Source organism: Balaenoptera ricei, chromosome 11, assembly GCF_028023285.1.
Source record: "Balaenoptera ricei isolate mBalRic1 chromosome 11, mBalRic1.hap2, whole genome shotgun sequence".
NCBI lineage: Eukaryota > Metazoa > Chordata > Mammalia > Artiodactyla > Balaenopteridae > Balaenoptera > Balaenoptera ricei.
The window spans coordinates 82,522,751-82,544,943 of NC_082649.1; the positions used below are offsets into that span (position 1 = coordinate 82,522,751).

Here is a 22,193-nt window from a genome sequence, read left to right on the forward strand (position 1 = left end):
TAACTACGCTGACATTTTTCATACCATGGGAATAATCAAAGTTTTTGAATCAAAGCAAAATAAAAGAGGAGTGGAGAATAATAATAACTATAGCAAAAATAGCATTGGATGAACACTTTGGTGAATTGTGTGATATATGAATTATATCTCAATAAAGCCAATTTTAAAAAATAGCATTGTATTGAGAAGTGAGTAATGTGGCATTTAGAACTGGTAAGATTTTGAGGAAGTTACATCTGTTACTTCACTTTCTTACCTGTAAAAGAGGGATGGTATTACCTGCATTGTCTTTGCCAAAGAATTAGGATAAAATGGAATTCTGAACGGCAAAATCCATCATGGTGCCCAGAAGGCTCTACTACACTATGATGACACTAAAACAAACTTGAGAACAGATTTTATTTGTTAATTTCGAATGACATGTGAGCCTCCTAAAATGTACAGGAAGTGTACCCAAGCTCGCAAGCACCTGTTCATGAGATCATCCCTTCTCAAAAGACTGAAGTCACTGAACTATTGGCAGCAGGAAGTTCTGGAAAATACAGATTACAGGAGCTCATTTCCCTGTGGCACAGTTACAGTATCACTGGGAGGATCGATGCTCCAATCAAGGGCTTCCTAATCCACAAGCACAACAGCTTGGTACAGAGTTCTGCCCTACCAGTCACATGGGCCAAAGAATCAAAATAAACACAAATGTGGCCCCAGTTATCCAAGCCCATAACTGAATCCCAAGTCGCCCCTGGTCTACTCATGTTCAAAGACACACACACTGTGCCAGACTCAGAAACGGACCTCTTCCTGAATTTCCTTCCTGTTTTATGCAGGAAATATAAAATGAAATGTTACTTGTTTTCTCTTTAGTAGGAAGACCCTTTCCTCATTCTCAGTTCCTGATTTACTGGTTTCATAGAAATGAAACATCAATACCAACGGCATTATACAAGCAAAGACAAAACATGATTTTCCACTGTTTTAAAAGGCTGAGGTCATTTTTGCCCCAATTCCTACACAGTGGTAAGCTTAAAATCAAGCCATTTAGCTCACAGTCAGGTCCAATAAATCAGTGGCAAAAATAAATGGAAAAGCTTGCCAAAATGTAACCATAGTAACACCACAGATGCGTCAAGAAATGGTGTGCTCATTTGCTTCATTCCCCATTTCTTAAATTGGAATCTGAGTAGGGGAAAAATTACACAGAGAACAATCATGATTCTGCAATTACTGAATTCTGCAAAACTGCATCCAATCTGCTGTACTAGAACTTCAGAGGCAGCTATGGTCGAGCTACAAAAATAGCCCTGGATGGCTTAAGAGTTCCAAAGCCCTGGATCTGCGATTTAACAGTTACTTGGTTGTCCTGTGTCTCTGTTTCCTCACCTGTAAAATGGGTATTAAAAACCCCAACCTCAAAGGAATATTCTAAGAGTAAAACTGGGCAGTATATCAGAGATGAGGCAATGACCTGAGGGCCTGATCAGGTCTTGTTTTTTAGCTTTGTTTTTATTGGCTTATCTTCGTGTCTTGGTTTCTTTCTTTATTTCTATAAAAAAATAGATAATCCCTGCCTCATTCATGAGACTGACATTAGGAATTATTATTACTAATCCAAGTGTACGGAATTATTATTAGGATATTATTAGAATTATAGTTTTCAATTATAACGATGCAAAATTAAAAGAACTGAGGGCCAGAGATTCACATTAATACATTATCATGTTTTCTCTGTGAAATGCAGCTCTGCCACTCAGCAGAAAGAAGCAACCTTGGGGCACTGCCTCAAGTTACCTGTAGTCAACTTCTTTTCCTCTTGGAGCCTCGGTTTTATTAATAAGTGAAGTGGAAGGCAGGGCTGTTCTAAAATCTGATCACTAAAGTTCCCCATCTAGACTTCCATTCTAAGTCCTTGCAGATCCATGGTATGCCTGAAATCAGTCCTATTCATTATTTTGCAGTAGTAGGAGGAAACATTAGCACTCTAGGACATCACTAGCAAAATATTATTTTTTTAAAGAAAGTCATTCATAGCAAACAAATCACAGCCATAAGCAGGGTACCTTGAACTTCAAATTATTCCTCCTTGTTTTTGTTGATTAAAAAAAATATTTCTAAAAAACTGTCAAAATTTGAAGGACTGGGTAATAGAGAGGAGAAAAGAAAACTCCCAAGCAATAAAATCAGAATCATTCTTTCTTCTTCTTTTGAAAGAAAGCAAGAAACTGTATGTCTTCCCAGAATTCCCACCTCATAATGAGCTGTACAGCAATGTAGTTTGGTAGAGCATGGCAATACCTCATGACCACTGAGCTGCCAATTCACCTACCCCATAGGCTGATTCCCTCCTCCCTTCCTTCTTCCCTTTCTTCCTTCCGTGCCACAAAATCCCTGATTTCATAGTCCCCACGTTTTATGTCTTGCTTTCTCAGCTTTGGTCTGATCTAATGGGTCTGGGGCTTTGGGTTTTTTAATCTGTGGAAACCATTTCTTCAAAGAAAATCATATGTGAAATCATGATTTATGAATCTGATAAAGGTGGGGAGGAAGAGAGAGTCCACTGAGGCACTCCCTTTGCTGAGAGGCTATTAGAGTCCCATGGATCTCCTCAGAGGTCAGTATGAAGACCTCTGGCCTAGTCCACCCCATTAACGACAATCATGGTTAACATTTACGAGGCTTACACCACGCCCATACTGTACACAAATGCATTGACGAGCATCTATCTGACTTTGACTTCCTAACAGTTCCGTGAAGTTAGTAGGAGTGAGATGTCCTTTTCACTGCTGTGAAAACTGGACCTTACAAAGGATAAATAATTTGCCCAGCATTCTCAAGCCAGAACTTGAAAACCGAGTGATTTACCTGGCGCAGTACTGTATGTCCCATTGTCAATCATGACTCCCTGGACTTACGGAGTCACTACGTGAGCAAACTGCCAAGTGTCCCAGATCCAGCTGTTGAGCTCTTATTTCTCCCCTCAACTCTTCACACACCCACCCAGCAGTAAGACGCCCCAAACTGGCTACTTACAAGGCACAGCATGGCGGTAAAGGTTATCTCTTATGGTCTGCTGGAGCTCGTGATCAGGCGACCCTTTCTGGAACCGCTGATTGAGAAAATGTCGCAGGTCCTTGTTCAGCTTTCCTCCTACAGGAAATATATAAAACAGAATGCATCAACCATCGGGGCTGCCTAGAGACTGCGCAGCCTGAGAGCTGTGTGAGGGAAAGCCACGCAAAGCCATTCTAGTCCGCCACCCTCAGTCATCAAGAAGATTTACTTTAGGTTTTCCTCTGCAGGGGAAAAAGCAAGCGAGAATGTAATAAAGATAAAACAGCATTGATGCAGCATTAATTTGGAGGTCCCAGTTCACATAACACTAGGAGGCTCAAATAACAAAGAACTGAAATGAGGCTATCACATTTAAAATATGTGTCGTAGACACTTGCAGACACTATTAGATGGAGTGGATGGCTGAAACCTTAAAGAGGACAATCTAGCAATAGCTGACAAATTACAAAATGTTCTTTGACCAGGGATCCAATTGGAATAAATTTACCCTATGGGTATATTTGCAAAAGTCTGCCCAAATCTCCAGTATTGTTTATTGCAGCACTTTTATAACAGCAAATAAATAAAAATAAACACCAAAAACCTGGAAACAACCACCAGGGATCAACTAAGTAAAGCACAGTTCATCCACATAATAACTACTCTGCGAAAGCTAGATCTTCATGTGCTGGTACTGCAGGAAAATATGTAGAATTGTACCTACTACCTGACCACTTTTGTGTGAGAAGAATAAAGAAAAGGAGAGACCATGTATTAATGGAAGGAATCATCAGAAAGTTTTAACAATCGCTTCCTTTAGGGAGAAGGACTTGAGTTTGGGAAATAAAGGAAGAGACATCATTCTTCATCACATAGACAGATACCGATACATAGATGTTACTTTTCTGTATTGATTTATAAACACTGAACACATAATTTTTTCAAATTTTGTTGTTGTTTAAGCAGTAGTTACCTGGGCTGGTCTATGTGTTTATTTCTTTTTAATTCTCTACAGTTAACAGAACAAAACAAAAGCTAAAAAAAAGTATATTGTTACAAAAATGTATCATAGAAAGGAGAAGGTAACCAAACTTTTTTTTTTAAATTATAAACACAAATTATAGTCTACAGGATCAGCAGAAGGCTTATAGATCAACCTCGCTAACATTCATTCTTAATGGAGAAAACTGCTTCAGTGACAGCTAAAAATAACAAGGCTAAGATTGTCCTTCCATTTTTTGACAAGATAAAAATTAGGTAAGAGCATTTCTAGCATTAGAGAAACAATGCAGCAAGGCAGTATCCATGTGAACCACAAAATTCACAGCTTCAGATGATAATTTTCCCATGGTCAAAAAGAGCAAGTCATGAGGATGACAGTGATGGTTCAGAAGATTCTATGACCTATGCAGGGGAGGAAACTACTGATCTTTATTTTAGTATCATGTTCAAAACCAGATTCCCTGCTTTAGCTGATCATTTTCGAATAGACTAATGAAACCCAATTTGACCCTTTTGAGTTGTAGTACATGTAAGGCTTCAACTGGCCAAAATGAAAATTCATACGTCAATCTCAGGTCGGTCAATAAACATTTAATTAGTCATCAAATATTTATTAAATGAAGAAGACACACACACACCCCACTTCCCACCCCTCCTTAAAATAGGCACAAGGTTTGAATAGACAGTTCATAAAATATATATATATATATATATGATTGTCCATTAAGCACATGAAAAGATATTCAATTTCACTACTTATCAGAAAAGGGCAAATTAACACCACAGTGAGATCCCAGCACCTACCTGCCAGAATGGCAAAATCAAAATCAAGCCTGAGCAAGACTGTGAAACAACAGGAACTCTTTTTATACTGCTAGTGGGTGTATACAACGTTTCATTCCCTTGGGAAAACAATTTGACAGTATCTTATAAAGTTAAACCTTCACTAACCAAATGACCCAACAATTCCATTATTGTTTATGCAAGAGAAATGAAAACAAGTACACGCACTCGGACGCGCATGCGTGCGCACAACTTACAGATGAATCATCACAGCAACTTTATTCATTATAGAATAGCCCCAAATTGGAAACAACCCAAACGTCCATCAACAGGTGAATGGATAAGCAAACTGTACTATATTCAAATAGGATGCAGCACAAAAATTGAAAAGAACAAACCACTAACACATACAGTAATACTGATGAATCTCAAACACATAATGCTGAGCAGAAGAAGCTAGACACAAAAGAGAACATACTGTATGATTCCATTTCTATAGAAAGCTTCAGAACAGGCTAAACTATAGTGACAGAAAGCAGTCCAGCAGTTACCTGGGGCTGAGGGTAGGCAGAGACTGACACACAAGGGAATAAGATCTATGGAGTGTATCTATGTCAGTTTCCTGGCTTTGCAACTGTACTGTAGTTATGTAAGAATGTTACCACTGGAAGAAACAGGGTGAAGGGTACACAGGAAGTCTGAAAAAACTTCTTTGAAAGGAGGAATCACAAGGAAACTTGGGAGGCTGGGTGATTCCAATACAGTAAATATCAATTGTGGTAGTAATAACACAGGGTTATACATTTATCAAAACTTATGGAACTGTAACTGTTAATGCACAGGCATTAAAGTGGCACATATGTTCCTCATGGCCAGGAGTTTAATGACTGTGTTATCCCCTCTCATTGATTGTGGGAAGCACCTATGACTTGCTTTTAATCAATAGAATTATGTAAAGATGATGGGATATATGAGATTATATATATGTGATTACGTACACTTGTTTTCCAGTTGCTGGGTTTAAAGAAACCCGCTGTGAATCTTACAGCTACAAGAAAACATATTTAAGATACTCCAAATTCTTCTGAAGTAAAGAAATATAAAATAGTGACAGCCTCAAATGACTCCATATTCAAAATGTCATTCTTCGTCCTCCAGAACACTCAAAAGCGTTCAATGAGCATCTACATTTGGGGTTCTTAATGATGGTATTCCAGTGCATTATTGAACATGTGCATTTAGTGATACATAAATGGCTATAAAATTCACTAAGCCTGTGAAATGTGACTGCAAGCAAATTCCAACTTTGTTTCATCTGGAAAATCAACTTTAGCCAATTTCTAAATTGACAATAATAATGGATTTTGAAGTATGTATTCTAAGAGTCTAGCAAGGACTACTTCTTTTGCCAAGTAGTTAACTCCTTTCTCAGCTTGTGGAAGCCAGTAGTAGCATGTGTATCAGTTATATTTGATTTATTCTATTTTGTTGTTTTTTTAGTAACAGCATATATCCTGGTACATAGTTTTTCTATGATGTCCAAAAACTTTCAAGAGAGTTGGAAAAAAAAAACAACTAACGGAACTGTATATATAAATGTGTGCATTTTATAGTGTGTAAATTACACTTCATAAAATCAATTTCAAAAGTTTAAACTATACATTATTATTGAATGACTCTGTGGTAGTCACTGTTGTAAATGCTTAGTTTTCAACTTCCCATTAGAGAAACAAACTGAAAGAAGAGTGGAGTAAATCTTGGTGTTTAAAACAGACAGGCCTGCGTGTAAATCCTGGTTCTACTATTTATTAGCTGGTGAACCCAAGTGCCTTGCTTAACCTCTGAACCTCACTTTTCTCATGTGTAAAAACAGAGCTCTGATGTAACAGTAGCTCTGCTACAAGCCTGTTGTGAGGATTAAATGAGATTCAGACACTGCTTAGCAGAGAGAAAGCACTTATTGAAAGATGGAGATTACCCCTAGAGTGGACAACAGTTGAAGCAGTGGAGAAAGAGCTGAGATCAGTCCAAAGATGGACGGTTACTCTTTTTAAAAATGCAGATAAACATAAAACCTATTGACTTACATGGCCAGAAACAAAATACAGGCACAGGGAAATTTGGATTAAAGGACACTTCTAGAGTTTCTGGAAGGGAATAAAACTCTACTTGCACTAAAATTGTCTGGACATGTGTAAACGGGTTAACATTTAGTGCATGTTTAATATATTCCTGGCACTGTGCTTGAACTGTAGTTCAGAAAATAAAACCCACTGGTCAATCACTGATATGTGATAGTCACACCAGCCAACTCTACTTCTAGGTCTAAGGCACTCTTGAATTTGACCACAAGGACAAAAGTATTTACCAGCAAAATCTCCATTGCCTAGAACCTATGATATATATTCCCCTTAGGAGACCAGAGTTCTAGACAATAAAAACACACTAACAGTTATCATTTGAACTGTGAGTAGTGAAGATGTTATGGGATCCAAATGTACTGCTGCCTAAGTCAAAAGCAATTCCCAAATCTCAGGATTCAGTATCTTTTTATCCCATATAGGTCCTTATGAGTGAGACACAAAATTCCAAAGAAGACTCAGGATACAGTATCTCTTTATCCCACATAGATCCTTACTGATCATATTCAGTACCTATAAAGGTGAACCAGGGGCACATAGATTGGAAGCATTCTTAAGACACAGGCACTCTTTGTTTACACTTGAGCTTTACATTCAAACTAGCCACACTAGCTAAAGTTTATGATCATCAAACTAAAACTCCTCTTCACTGCGGATGTGCAAAAGGGCAGGGTTAACTATGCTGCTGGTTAACATTTACTCTGTGTTCCGTGACATTTGGAAGCGAAAAGCCTCAACCTTCTCATTACATTAAAAATACTGTACTTTTTGGCATCTAATCTCCAATTAATTGCCAATTATTAAGGGGACATGTCTATAAATCTTCTCCTAATTGTCAAGGGCAGTGAGCCAATGAAGTAATAAATTGCTAGAGAAAGAGTCGAAGCATCTTCACTCACTATGAAATTCAAGATTTGTTTTGCAAATGGAAAAGAGAACACAGATCAGTAATGTGTGGAATTTTTTCCAAGAAAAGGGTTCGGAGCTTATTTTATGACAATTTTATCATTTAAATAGGAAAACGGGGGGGGGGCTTAGACCCTGTCCTGGATTAGCCATTATTTCATATTTTCATATGTATATAGCTGGAATTCTGTGGCTTTTAAATTTACAACAATATAGCTCTGTCTTTTTGATTCACATTAGTCTACAGAAATTTAACCACGTCAATCAATGTAATTCTGAATTATTTTAAATGTTGTATAATATTCCATTTAAAAAACATAGCAATTTTATTTCTCCTTCAGAGAGAATTAGGTTATTTCCAATGTTGTTGACAATACAACAACGCTGCAGTAAGTGTCATTATAATGCTTTTTTTTAAACAAACGTGTGAACCTTCTTTTCCTCTAAACTATCTAAACCTGGAAATAGACATAGCCATCTTCAACTTACCTAGGTATTGCTAAATTCTCCAAAATGGTAGTGCCAGCTTACTTTTCTACCAAAAGTCTTGGAGACCCCATTTCCCCACACTTAGGCCAATATATTGCTATTATTAGTGTATCAGGGGTCCTGAGACCACTCCCAGATTTGAAGATTCGCTAGGAGGATTCACAGGACTCAGTATATAATCGTACTCAAAGCTATAGTTTATTACAGCAAAAGGGTACAAAGCAATATCAGCAAAGGGAAAAGGCTCAAGGGGGAACAAAGTCGCTTCCAAGGGTCCCCTCCCCAGTGGAGTCACTCTAATTCCCAGGGCAATGTGTGAAATGTGCCCTTTAGACACTCAAGGCAGCTCATTACACATAAAGGCCCACAGTTTTTATTACAAACTGGCCATGTAGACAGCCTCTGCCTGGCATGAAACCAAGCTCCAGACTCTCAGAAGGAAAGCATAAAGCATATCTTTTGCATGAACAGTTAGAGCACAGTGAGCTGCTATTAGTTCTGGAAATGGAAGGAACCCTCCTGAAATCCAAGTTCCCAGATCCCAGCCAAGAGCCAACTTGGTAAGCCAGCTTTAAAACTAACAATCATTAACTCTTTTTTTTTTTAAAATAAATTTATTTATTTATTTTTGGCTGTGTTGGGGCTTTGTTTCTGTGCGAGGGCTTTCTCTAGTTGCGGCAAGCGGGGGCCACTCTTCATTGCGGTGCGCGGGCCTCTCACTATCGCGGCCTCTCCCGTTGTGGAGCACAGGCTCCAGACGTGCAGGCTCAGTAGTTGTGGCTCACGGGCTTAGTTGCTCCGCGGCATGTGGGATCTTCCCAGACCAGGGCTCGAACCCGTGTCCCCTGCATTGGCAGGCAGATTCTTAACCACTGCGCCACCAGGGAAGCCCACAATCATTAACTCTTTTCTGCACTGTCCACCTTTTAAAAATCTTCCTAATCTCATAAAGATAAAATGATATATTGATGTTATACTAACTTACAACTACTGATTACTAGTGAAATTGAACATTCTATCATTTTTTTAATGTTTTCTCTCCTGTAACTTGCCTGTTCATATTCTTTGCGCATTTTCCTAATGGGTTGTCTTGTTATTCTTGATAAGATGCTCTTTACATATTCTAGATATGATTCCTTCATCAATTATTTATGTTACAAACTTTGCTTGTCATTATTTAAACATGAAACAATCCCCTAAATATAACTGAGTTGTGCTGTTTCTCCAACTTTTCCTCTCCCATGCTATAGTTTTCTGCCAAGTCAACCTGAAGCATCATTTTTAAGGTGATGGATTATGAGGCAACTCTGTCTGCTCTGATCTCTATCTCCTAGAATAAAGATTCTAAGGGAGAATGCTAGTCAGCAGAAACAGTCTTCATGGTCAAGAAGTAAGGTTTCCACATAAACAAAACTGCCTACGGAATGGGAGAAAATATCTGCAAATGATGCGACCAATTAGGGATTCATTTCCAAAATATATAAACAGCTCATACAGCCCAATAACAAAAAAAACAAACAACCCAATCAAAAAATGGACAGAAGACCTAAATAGATATTTTTCCAAAGAAGACACACAGATGGCCAAAAGGCACGTGAAAAGATGCTCAACATCACTAATTATTGGAGAAATGCAAATCAAAACTACAATGAGGTATCACCTTACAACAGACTAGCCATCATCAGAAAGTCTACAAATAATAAATGCTGGAGAGGGTGTGGAGAAAAGTGAACCCTCCTACATTGTTGGTGGGAATGTAAATTGGTGCAGGCACTATGGAGAACAGTATGGAGGAGCCTTAAAAAACTAAAAATGAAGCTACCATATGATCCAGCAATCCCACTCCTGGGCATATATCTGGAGAAGACAAAAACTCTAATTTGAAAAGATACGTGCACCCCGATAATCATAGCAACACTATTTACAATAGCCTAGACATGGAAGCAACTTAAATGTCCATCGACAGATCAATGGATAAAGAAGATATATGTGTGTCTGTGTATATATATGTGTATATATATATGTGTGTGTGTATATATATAGAGAGAGAGAGGGAGAGAGAGAGAGAGAACGAAATAATGCCATTTGCAGCAAAATGGATGGACCTAGAGATTATCATACTAAGTGAAGTAAGACAGAGAAAGACAAATATTATATGATATCGCTTATATGTGGAATCTAAAAAAAAATGATACAAATGAACTTATTTACAAAACAGAAATAGGCTCACAGACATAGAAAACAAATTTATGGTTACCAAAGGGAAAAGGGGGATAATAAATTAGGAGTTTGGGATTAACAGATACACACCACTATAAATAAAATAGATAAACAACAAGGACCTACTGTATAGCACAAAAGAACTATATTCAGTATCGTGTAATAAACTATAATGGAAAAGAATCTGAAAAGAATATATATATACATCTACATGTATATGTGTGTGTGTGTGTATATATATATATATATGAATTACTTTGCTGTACACCTGAAACTAACACAACATTGTAAATCAACTATATTTCAATTTAAAAAAAAGAAGAAATTAGGTTTCCAGAGAGAACATTTTTGAGTTCTCTTCATTCATTCACTTCTGACTGAGAAGACAAAATACAACACTCCTTGTGTCATATGAGTTCCAGAATGTCTAGAAAGTCAAAGAATAGTGTTTCATTACAACTAGAATTTAGACTTTAATAGATTTCAAATATTCAAGGCTAAAGAAAAAACATGAATCAGGATATAAAGCTAATCACAACGCCAGATGACTCTCTGCTTTAGCACCCCGCTTTTTCAAGGAATGACTATAGTTGCAGGAAAGGTATATTTATTAAGGCAACACAAATGGTTTATACTGCAGTGGAGTTCTTACAACAAAAACAAAAACAAAAACTGTCAGTTCAGCAGTTTGGAATTATAAAGGATAGGTTTTTTTTTAATACAAAATTATAAAGTGAAGTACAAATTTACTAGTTTTATAGTCACTCATACTTACAATCTGACATATATTTAAATTAGCTTTGTCTGAAAAATATGTTTGCTATTTGTTTCTAACACATTTTTCCTAACATTTTTCTTATTGTAAAAATAAGATAAATTACTGCGGAGTTAGTGTTTATGGGTACAGAGTTTCAGCTGGGAAAGATGAAAAGAAAAATTCTGGAAATGGATGGTGGTGACGGTTGCACAACAACGTGAACGTACTTAATGCCACAGACTTGTACACTTAAAAATGGTTAAAATGATACATTTTATGTTATGTAGATTTTACCACAATAAAGAAATAAGATAGATTAATTACAAGATTTGAAAAACACAAAAGTACAACAAGGAAAGTTAAAAATCACCTGTTAATTTGCATCACCATTAACAGTACTATATGTCCTAGGTATGTATACACATGTATACATACATATACACTTATAATACGCTTAGACATTGGAGGACATTCAATCACTCACTCAACAAGTCTTTCTTAAGTGCCTTCAGCCCGATACTCTGTGGGCCCTGAAGACACAGCGCGACAACACTGAGTTTCTGAGTAGGGACTGACACGCCTGTGTTGGGAAGGATGAACAGTGCTGGCCTCTGGGCAGAGGTAATTGTAAAGATGAGAAGGGAAACAAGAAGCTGGTTTGCTTTGCCAAGTGTGGGGGGAAAGCATTCTAAGCAGAAGGACAGCATGTGCAAAACTTTCAGAAGCAGAAAAGAGGTTAACACGTTAGAGAAACAGCACAATGCTCGGACAAGGGGTAGGCTCAGACTGAGGTTAAAAGAGAAGCAGGGACCAGATAATTCTGTACCTCGCAGGCCACGAGAAAAAGTCTGTATTTTATTCTAAGCTCAGTAGGAATCCCACTCAAGGGATTTTAGTCAGGGAGGTGGGAAGGTCTGGTCTAAATTTTGAGAGGACTCTTGCAGCTGTGCAGTGGGTCAAGCGTACAGGCAGGTTATGGGATGAAATCAGTGAAGCTGACCCAACAAGACCTGAAGGGACCTGGATTAAAGAAATGGCCGGGAAGAGGGGCAGCAGGTAACAGAGGCGATGTAATTTAAAGCTGAAACTGATAGTGTTCGTCAGTGTGATAGAGGAAGATACCAAATGCAAGGCAGGAGGTCAAAAATGACTTCTAGGAACTTCCCTGGCGGTCCAGTGGTTAGGACTCCCCGCTTCCACTGCAGAGGGCGCGGGTTCAATCCCTGGTCGGGGAGATAGGGTCCCACATGCCATGCGGCACGGCCAAAAAATCAAAATGACTTAAATGTCTGAGCTTAACTGGTCATGAACAGATCTGAGTGGAATTCAGAATTCCATGAGGTCCCTATTTAACATGAGATGTGTAGGATCATGTGATGTATGTGATTTATATCCATATGTTCTAACAAGTAATTCATAAGCATTTCCAATATACTATTAGTGCTCAAAATATACTTTTAATAGTTATAGTATTTTAGCTTATCAGTGTATCACAACCTATGTAATCTTAACAATTATTAAGCATATGAATTGTTTCCACTGTGTTTATCCTCCTTATACAAAATCTACCGTTATTTCTGATTACTTTCTCATGATTCTTAGAGTGAAAATATTGGGACAAAAGGCATAAAAATGTTTAAGGCTCTTGACAGAAAATCCCCTCCAAAAAGATTATATCAGCTTCCCTTCATCCAGCTTGATTTTAAATGGTTCCAAAATAGCAGTGTGGATTCACCGTAATATTATTAGCTTTATATTAATAGATATTTAGATGTCTTTCCTTTAAAAAAAAACGATTATAAACAATGCTGTAATGGAAAACCTTGAATATGAATATTTGCTGAAACTTCCTGAAAGCAGAATAAATAAAGCAATGAGTATGAACATTATATTTAAAGATTCTTGGCACATATTGACAAATTGCATTCCACACAGCAATTTCTGAAGGAAATATAATATCACTTATTTGACAATTACAGTGTTCAAATGAGAATGATTTTCTCCATTTAATTATGTGATTTAAAAAAAGTTTCCAACAATAATTCAAAGAGATGCCAGCCCTGTATTAGAGAGTAAGCATGGATGGTAAAACTAAGTTTCTTTTCATTCTGAGAAACTGTTGCTTCTGATGAGAAAATTAATTTGGAGAATGGCTTGTTGAGAAATAATGAATGAATTCCATTATCATATGTATTTAAGTAAAAAAATAAAAACAAACAAAAGAACTCTTGTGTCTAAAACACACACAAGTTGGGAACACTCAGTGTGCGAGTTACTTACAGAATTACTTCCAAGTCCCTTTCCCCAAATGACATGCAAGCATTGGTCTAGGTCAGGAGTCAGCAAAAATTTTCTGTAAAGGGCCAACAGCCAGATAGCACATATTTTCCGGCTTTGGGAGCATATATGGACTCTGTCCAACTAGTCAACTCTGCCTTTGTAGTATGAAAGTAGTCATAGATTATATGTAAACAAGGTTGTTTTCTAATAAAACTTTATTTACAAACACGGGCAGCAGATTTGGCCCAAGGGCCATAGTTGACTAACTCCTGGTCCAGATGTTGGTCCTCCATCTCTAGATGAGCAATTCTCCTTGTGTAATTCTTAGTAGAGGGTATTCATTGTCTCCAAGATAAGCCTAAGTAGCATTACCCAGAAGCTTGTTGAAACGCAAATTACTGGACTCCAAGACTTACTGAATTAGAACCTCTGAAGGTCAGGTTTAGCAATCTACGGTTTAACAAGCCTTCCAGGTGATTCTAATACATGCTAAAGTTTTCAAACCAACGGTCTAAGCCCAGCAAAGTCCCTTAACAAAATGTAGGGAGCTAGGCTCTGAGGATGAGCATACTTTCCTATTTCTCTCATCTCTTGCAAACCTCAAGAGAGATGCTGCCACTCCACTACTGGACTAGTAATAACACCTTATAATAAGAGGCACAGCACACATGACTCCAGGCAGGTGGTACCTCATCAGACCTGCAGAGATTGAATCCTTTCCCCTAGTGGTACAAAGACTGTTGTTCTTTCAGTCTTGTTTCTGCATAACTTAAAAAAGAAAAGAAAAGAAAAGAAAAATGTGCGGCAAGTCTGTCATGTGAAATAGAGTCTGTGGGAAAGATTTACGTATGCTGATGAAGCTCTAGAAACTACTATTACATTTAACTCCCCACAGGGACAAGCATGAAACATTTTGGCAGTGCTTCAGGATATCTGTTGTATTATTATTTTCCGCCTGCCTTCTCTGTTCTTTTTTTCCTGGTCAATCTTTTGATAACAAATTTTATCCCACAGTGAGAAGAAACTAGAATTAAGCATGGAAAGAAAATCAAGGTTTAAATTCCATCATCTCTATTTTTCTCATTATTTCCAGCCTTTTGTGATTCTTATATTTATTCCAGTTGAACCAGTGCAGTAGAATAACACGTGTTCTGAAAAAAAATAAAATACTTACAAAAAGAAAGAAGAAAGACAATGTTCCCCTGCTGGCAACATTACATAGCTGATGTGAGCTTATGCCTACCCTAACCAACCAACAGCTGCATGACCTCACCAAAAGCTGAAGTCAGATATCTCTACACTCAGAATCTTGAATGGAATCTGAAGATATGTGTGTGTCCTTCAACAAGACACTAAATACTTTAAAAGACATTAGGATCTACCAGAACTGTGCTCGGGCAACCTGCTGGACTCAAGTGTTGACAGTGAACATTGATGGAGCACTTCTGACACGCCAGCCACAGTGCTAAGTAACAACTTCACAATCCTCACTCCAACCCAATGAGGTTGGTTCTATTTCCAATCCTATTTTACAGAAGAATAAACTAGGCTCACAAATCGCCCCATCACCCAGGTAATACGGCAAAATGGAAATATGTGTAAATAGAGAGAGATGAAATGGGCGTGGCAAGATGTTAATAGCAGGTCACTGACATTATGCTGTTTTTTTCACTAGCCATATGGGTTTGAAATTTTTCTAAATACCAAAGAGTAGGGGAGGACCTTCAAGATGGTGGAGGAGTGAGACGTGGAGATCACCTTCCTCCTCATAAATACATCAGAAATACATCTACATGTGGAACAACTCCTACAGAACATCTACTGAACACTGGCAGAAGACCTCAGACTTCCCAAAAGGCAAGAAACTCCCCACATACCTGGCCGTTTGGCTGACAGGGTCTTGGTGCTCTGGCCAGGTGTGAGGTCTGTGCCTCTGAGGTGGGAGAGCCGAGTTCAGAACATTGGTCCACCAGAAACCTCCCGGCTCCACGTAATATTAAACAGAGAAAGCTCTACCAGAGATCTCCATCTCAACGCTAAAACCCAGCTCCACTCAGTGACCAGCAAACTACAGTGCTGGACACCCTATGCCAAACAATTAGCAAGATAGGAACACAACCCCACCATTAGCAGAGAGGCTGCCTAAAATCATAATAAGGTCACAGACACCCCAAAACACACCACCGGACGTGGTCCTGCAGACCAGAAAGACGAGATCCAGCCTCATCCTCCAGAACATAGGCACCAGTCCCCTCCACCAGGAAGCCTACACAACCCACTGAACCAACCTTAGCCACTGGGGGCAGACAACAAAAACAATGGGAACTATGAACCTGTAGCCTGTGAAAAGGAGACCCCAAACACAGTAAGTTAAGCAAAATGAGAAGACAGAGAAACACACAGCACATGAAGGAGCAAGGTAAAAACCCACCAGACCAAACAAATGAAGAGGAAACAGGCAGTCTACCTGAAAAAGAATTCAGAGTAATGATAGTAAAGATGATCCAAAATCTTGGAAATAGAATGGAGAAAATACAAGAACCGTTTAACAAGGACGTAGAAGAACTAAAGAGCAAACAAACAATGATGAACAACACCATAAATGAAATTAAAAATTCTCTATAAGGAATCTATAGAAGAATAGCTGAGGCAGAAGAATGGATAAGTGACCTGGAAGATAAAATAGTGGAAATAACTACCGCAGAGAAGAATAAAGAAAAAGAATGAAAAGAACTGAGGAGAGTCTCAGAGACCTCTGGGATATTAAACGCACCAACATTCGAATTATAAGGGTCCCAGAAGAAAAAGAGAAAAAGAAAGGGACTGAGAAAATATTTGAAGAGATTATAGTTGAAAACTTCCCTAATATGGGAAAGGGAAGAGTTAATCAAGTCCAGGAAGCGCAGAGAGTCCCATACATGATAAATCTAAGGAGAAACACGCCAAGACACATATTAATCAAACTATCAAAAATTAAATGCAAAGAAAAAATATTAAAAGCAGGAAGGGAAAAACAACAAATAACATACAAAGGAATCCCCATAAGGTTAACAGCTGATCTTTCAGCAGAAACTCTGCAAGCCAGAAGGGAGTGGCAGGCCATATTTAAAGTGATGAAAGGGATAAACCTACAACCAAGATTACTCTACCCAGCAAGGATCTCATGCAGATTCGATGGAGAAATTAAAACCTTTAGAGACAAGCAAAAGCTAAGAGAATTCAGCACCACCAAACCAGCTTTACAACAAATGCTAAAGAACTTCTCTAGGCAGGAGACACAAGAGAAGGAAAAGAACTACAATAACAAACCCAAAACAATTAAGAAAAGGGTAATAGGAACATACATATTGATAATTACCTTAAATGTAAATGGCTTAAATGCTCCCACCAAAAGACACAGACTGGCTGAATGGATACAAAAACAAGACCCCTATATATGCTGTCTACAAGAGACCCACTTCAGACCTAGGGACACATACAGACTGAAAGTGAGGGGATGGAAAAAGATATTCCATGCAAGTGGAAATCACAAGAAAGCTGGAGTAGCAATTCTCATGTCAGACAAAATAGACTTTAAAATAAAGACTATTATGAGAGACAAAGAAGGACACTACATAATGATCAAGGGAGCATTCCAAGAAGAAGATATAACAATTGTAAATATTTATGCACACAACATAGGAGCACCTCAATACGTAAAGCAAATACTAACAGCCATAAAAGGGGAAATCGACAGGAACACAATCATAGTAGGGGACTTTAACACCCCACTTTCACCAATGGACAGATCATCCAAAATGAAAATAAATAAGGAAACACAAACTTTAAATGACACATTAAACAAGATGGACTTAATTGATATTTATAGGACATTCCATCCAAAAACAACAGAATACATTATCTTCTCAAGTGCTCGTGGAACATTCTCCAGGATAGATCATATCTTGGGTCACAAATAAAGCCTTGGTAAATTTAAGAAAATTGAAATCATATCAAGTATCTTTTCCAACCACAATGCTATGAGACTAGATACCAATTACAGGAAAAAATCTGTAAAACATACAAACACATGGAGGCTAAACAATACACTACTTAATAACCAAGAGATCACTGAAGAAATCAAAGAGGAAATCAAAAAATACCTAGAAACAAATGACAATGAAAACATGATGACCCAAAACCTATGGGATGCAGCAAAAGCAGTTCCAAGAGGGAAGTTTATAGCAATACAATCCTACCTCAAGAAACAAGAAATATCTCAAACAAACAACCTAACCTTACACCTAAAGCAATTAGAGAAAGAAGAACAAGAAAACCCCAAAGTTAGCAGAAGGAAAGAAATCATAAAGATCATATCAGAAATAAATGAAAAAGAAATGAAGGAAACAATAGCAAAGATCAATAAAACTAAAAGCTGGTTCTTTGAGAAGATAAACAAAATTGATAAACCATTAGCCAGACTCATCAAGAAAAAAAGCGAGAAGACTCAAATCAACAGATTTAGAAATGAAAAAGGAGAAGTAACAACTGACACTGCAGAAATACAAAGGATCATGAGCGATTACTACAAGCAACTCTATGCCAATAAAATGGACAACCTGGAAGAAATGGACAAATTCTTAGAAAAGCACAACCTTCTGAGACTGAACCAGGAAGAAATAGAAAATATAAACAGACCAATCAGAAGCACTGAAATTGAGACTGTGATTAAAAATCTTCCAACAAACAAAAGCCTAGGACTAGATGGCTTCACAGGTGAATTCTATCAAACATTTAGAGACGAGCTAACACCTATCCTTCTCAAGTCTTCCAAAATACAGCAGAGGGAGAAACACTCCCAAACTCACTCTACGAGGCCACCATCACCTGATACCAAAACCAGACAAAGATGTCACAAAGAAAGAAAACTACAGGCCAATATCACTGATGAACATACATGCAACAACCCTCAACAAAATCCTAGCAAACAGAATCCAACAGCACATTAAAAGGATCATACACCATGATCAAGTGGCGTTTGTCCCAGGAATGCAAGGATTCTTCAATATATGCAAATCAATCAATGTGATACACCATATTAACAAATTGAAGGAGAAAAATCATATGATCATCTCAATAGATGCAGAAAAAGCTTTTGACAAAATTCAACACCGATTTATGATAAAAACCCTCCAGAAAGTAGGCATAGAGGGAACTTACCTCAACATCATAAAGGCCATGTATGACAAACTCACAGCCAACATCGTTCTCAATGGTGAAAAACTGAAACCATTTCCTCTATGATCAAGAACAAGACAAGGTTGTGCACTCTCACCACTATTATTCAACATAGTTTTGGAAGTTTTAGCCACAGCAATCAGAGAAGAAAAAGAAAGAAAAGGAATCCAAAGCAGAAAAGAAGAAGTAACACTGTCAATGTTTGCAGATGACATGATATTATACATACAGAATCCTAAAGATGTTACCAGAAAACTACTAGAGCTAATCAATGAATTTGGTAAAGTAGCAGGATACAAAATTAATGCACAGAAATCTCTTGCATTCCTATACTCTGATGATGAAAAATTTGAAAGTGAAATTAAGGAAACACTCCCATTTACCATTGCAACAAAAAGAATCAAATACCTAGGAATAAACCTACCTAAGGAGACAAAAGACCTGTATGCAGAAAATTATAAGACACTGATGAAAGAAATTAAAAATGATAGAAACAGATGGAGAGATATACCATGTTCTTGGATTGGAAGAATCAACATTGTGAAAATAACTATACTACACAAAGCAATCTACAGATTCAATGCAATCCCTATCAAACTACCAGTGGCATTTTTCACAGAACTAGAACAAAAAATTTCACAATTTGTACAGAAACACAAAAGACCCTGAATAGCCAAAGCAACCTTGAGAAAGAAAAACTGAGCTGGAGGAATCAGGCTCTGGGACTTCAGATTATACTACAAAGCTACAGGAACAAGACAGTATGGTACTGGCACAAAAACAGAAATATAGATCAATGGAACAGGATAGAAAGCCCATAGATAAACCCACACACATATGGTCACCTTATCTTTGATAAAGGAGGCAAGAATATACAATGGAGAAAAGACAGCCTCTTCAATAAGTGGTGCTGGGAGAACTGGACAGCTGCATGTAAAAGACTGAAATTAGAACACTCCCTAACACCATATAGAAAAATAAACTCAAAATGATTAAAAACCTGAATGTAGGGCTTCCCTGGTGGCGCAGTGGTTGAGAATCTGCCTGCCAATGCAGGGGACACGGGTTCGAGCCCTGGTCTGGGAGGATCCCACATGCCACGGAGCAACTGGGCCCGTGAGCCACAGCTACTGAGCCTGCGGGTCTGGAGCCTGTGCTCCGCAACAGGAGAGGCCGCGACAGTGAGAGGCCCGCGCGCCGTGATGAAGAGTGGTCCCCCTCGCTGCAACTGGAGAGAGCCCTCGCACAGAGACGAAGACCCACACAGCCAAATAAATAAATAAATAAATAAATTAAATAAATTAAAAAAAAAAATTGCCATGGGAAAAAATGGACTACTAATATAAGATAATCCTTTAAAAAAAAAAAACAAACCTGAATGTAAGGCCATACACTATAAAACTCTTAGAGGAAAACATAGGCAGAACACTCTATGACATAAATCACAGCAAGATCCTTTTTGACCCACCTCCTAGAGAAATGGAAATGAAAATAAAAATAAACAAATGGGACTTCATGAAACTTAAAAGCTTTTGCACAGCAATGAAAACCATAAACAAGTCAAAAAGACAACCCTCAGAATGGGAGAAAATATTTGCAAATGAAGCAGCTGACAAAGGATTAATCTCCAAAATATACAAGCAGCTCATGCAGCTCAATATCAAAAAAACAGACAACCCAATCCAAAAATGGGCAGAAGACCTAAATAGACATTTCTCAAAAGAAGATATACGGACAGCCAACAAACACATGTAAGAATGCTCAACATGACTAATCATTAGAGAAATGTAAATCAAAACTACCATGAGGTATCACCTCACACCGGTCAGAATGGCCATCCTCAAAAAATCTACAGACATGGAAGCAACCTAAGTGTCCATCATCAGATGAATGGATAAAGAAGATGTGGCACATATATACAATGGAATATTACTCAGCCATAAAAAGAAATGAAATGGAGGTATTTGTAATGAGGTGGATGGAGTTAGAGTCTGTCATACAGAGTGAAGTAAGTCAGAAAGAGAAAAACAAATACAGTATGCTAACACATATATATGGAATCTAAGGAAAAAAAAAAAAAGGTCATGAAGAACCTAGTGGCAAGACGGGAATAAAGACACAGACCTACTAGAGAATGGACTTGAGGATATGGGGCGGGGGGGGTGAGATGTGACAGGGTAAGAGAGTGGCATGGACATATATACACTACCAAATGTAAAACAGATAGCTAGTGGGAAGCAACCGCATAGCACAGGGAGATCAGCTCGGTGCTTTGTGACCACCTAGAGGGGTGGGATGGGGAGGGTGGGAGGGAGAGAGATGCAAGAGGGAAGAGATATGGGAACATATGTATATGTATAACTGATTCACTTTGTTATAAAGCAGAAACTAACACACCATTGTAAAGCAATTATACTTCAATAAAGATGTTTAATAAAAAATCTACAAACAATAAATGCTGTAGAGGGTGTGGAGAAAAGGGAACCCTCTTGCACTGTTGGTGGGAATGTAAATTGATACAGCCACTATGGAGAACAGTATGGAGGTTCCTTAAAAAACTAAAAATAGAACTACCTTACGACCCAGCAATCCCACTACTGGGCATATATCCTGAGAAAACCATAATTCAAAAAGAGTCTTGTACCACAGTGTTCATTGCAGCTCTATTTACAATAGCCAGGACATGGAAGCAACCTAAGTGTCCATGGACAGATGAATGGATAAAGAAGATGTGGCCCATATATACAATGGAATATTACTCAGCCATAAAAAGAAACGAAATTGAGTTATTTGTAGTGAGGTGGATGGATCTAGAGTCTGTCATACAGAGTTAAGTAAGTCAGAAAGAGAAAAACAAATACCGTTTGCTAACCTATATATATGGAATCTAAAAAAAAAAAGGTTATAAGGAACCTGGGGCAGGACAGGAATAAACACACAGGTGTAGAGAAAAGACTTGAGGGCACGGGGTGGGGGGAAGGGTAAGCTGGGACGAAGTGAGAGAGTAGCATGGACTAATATATACTACTAAATGTAAAACAGATAGCTAGTGGGAAGCAGCCGCATAGCACAAGGAGATCAGCTCGGTGCTTTGTGACCACCTAGAGGGGTGGGATAGGGAGGGTGGGAGGGAGACGCGAGAGGGAGGAGATATGGGGATATATGTATACGTATAGCTGATTCACTTTGTTATAAAGGAGAAACTAACACACCATTGTGAAGCAATTATACTCCAATAAAGATGTTTAAAAAAAAAAAGAGTAAAATAAAATGATTATTTTTCTTAAGCAGTTATACTCACCATGCCACTAGAAAACATCTATGTGAATCTCAATATAAAAACCAAAGAC

General features: G+C 38.0%; 1 protein-coding gene across 14 annotated transcripts in view; it reads right to left on the reverse strand.

Moving 5' to 3' along the window:
• MAGI1 (membrane associated guanylate kinase, WW and PDZ domain containing 1) overlaps window positions 1-22,193 on the reverse strand; it is a 616,029-nt gene that overhangs the window by 248,834 nt on the left and 345,002 nt on the right. For all 14 annotated transcript variants that reach the window (XM_059940148.1, XM_059940140.1, XM_059940139.1 and 11 more), the window contains exon 2: window positions 3,028-3,144. In XM_059940148.1, the coding sequence (XP_059796131.1) occupies window positions 3,028-3,144 (117 nt within the window). The remainder of the gene's footprint in view (window positions 1-3,027; window positions 3,145-22,193) is intronic.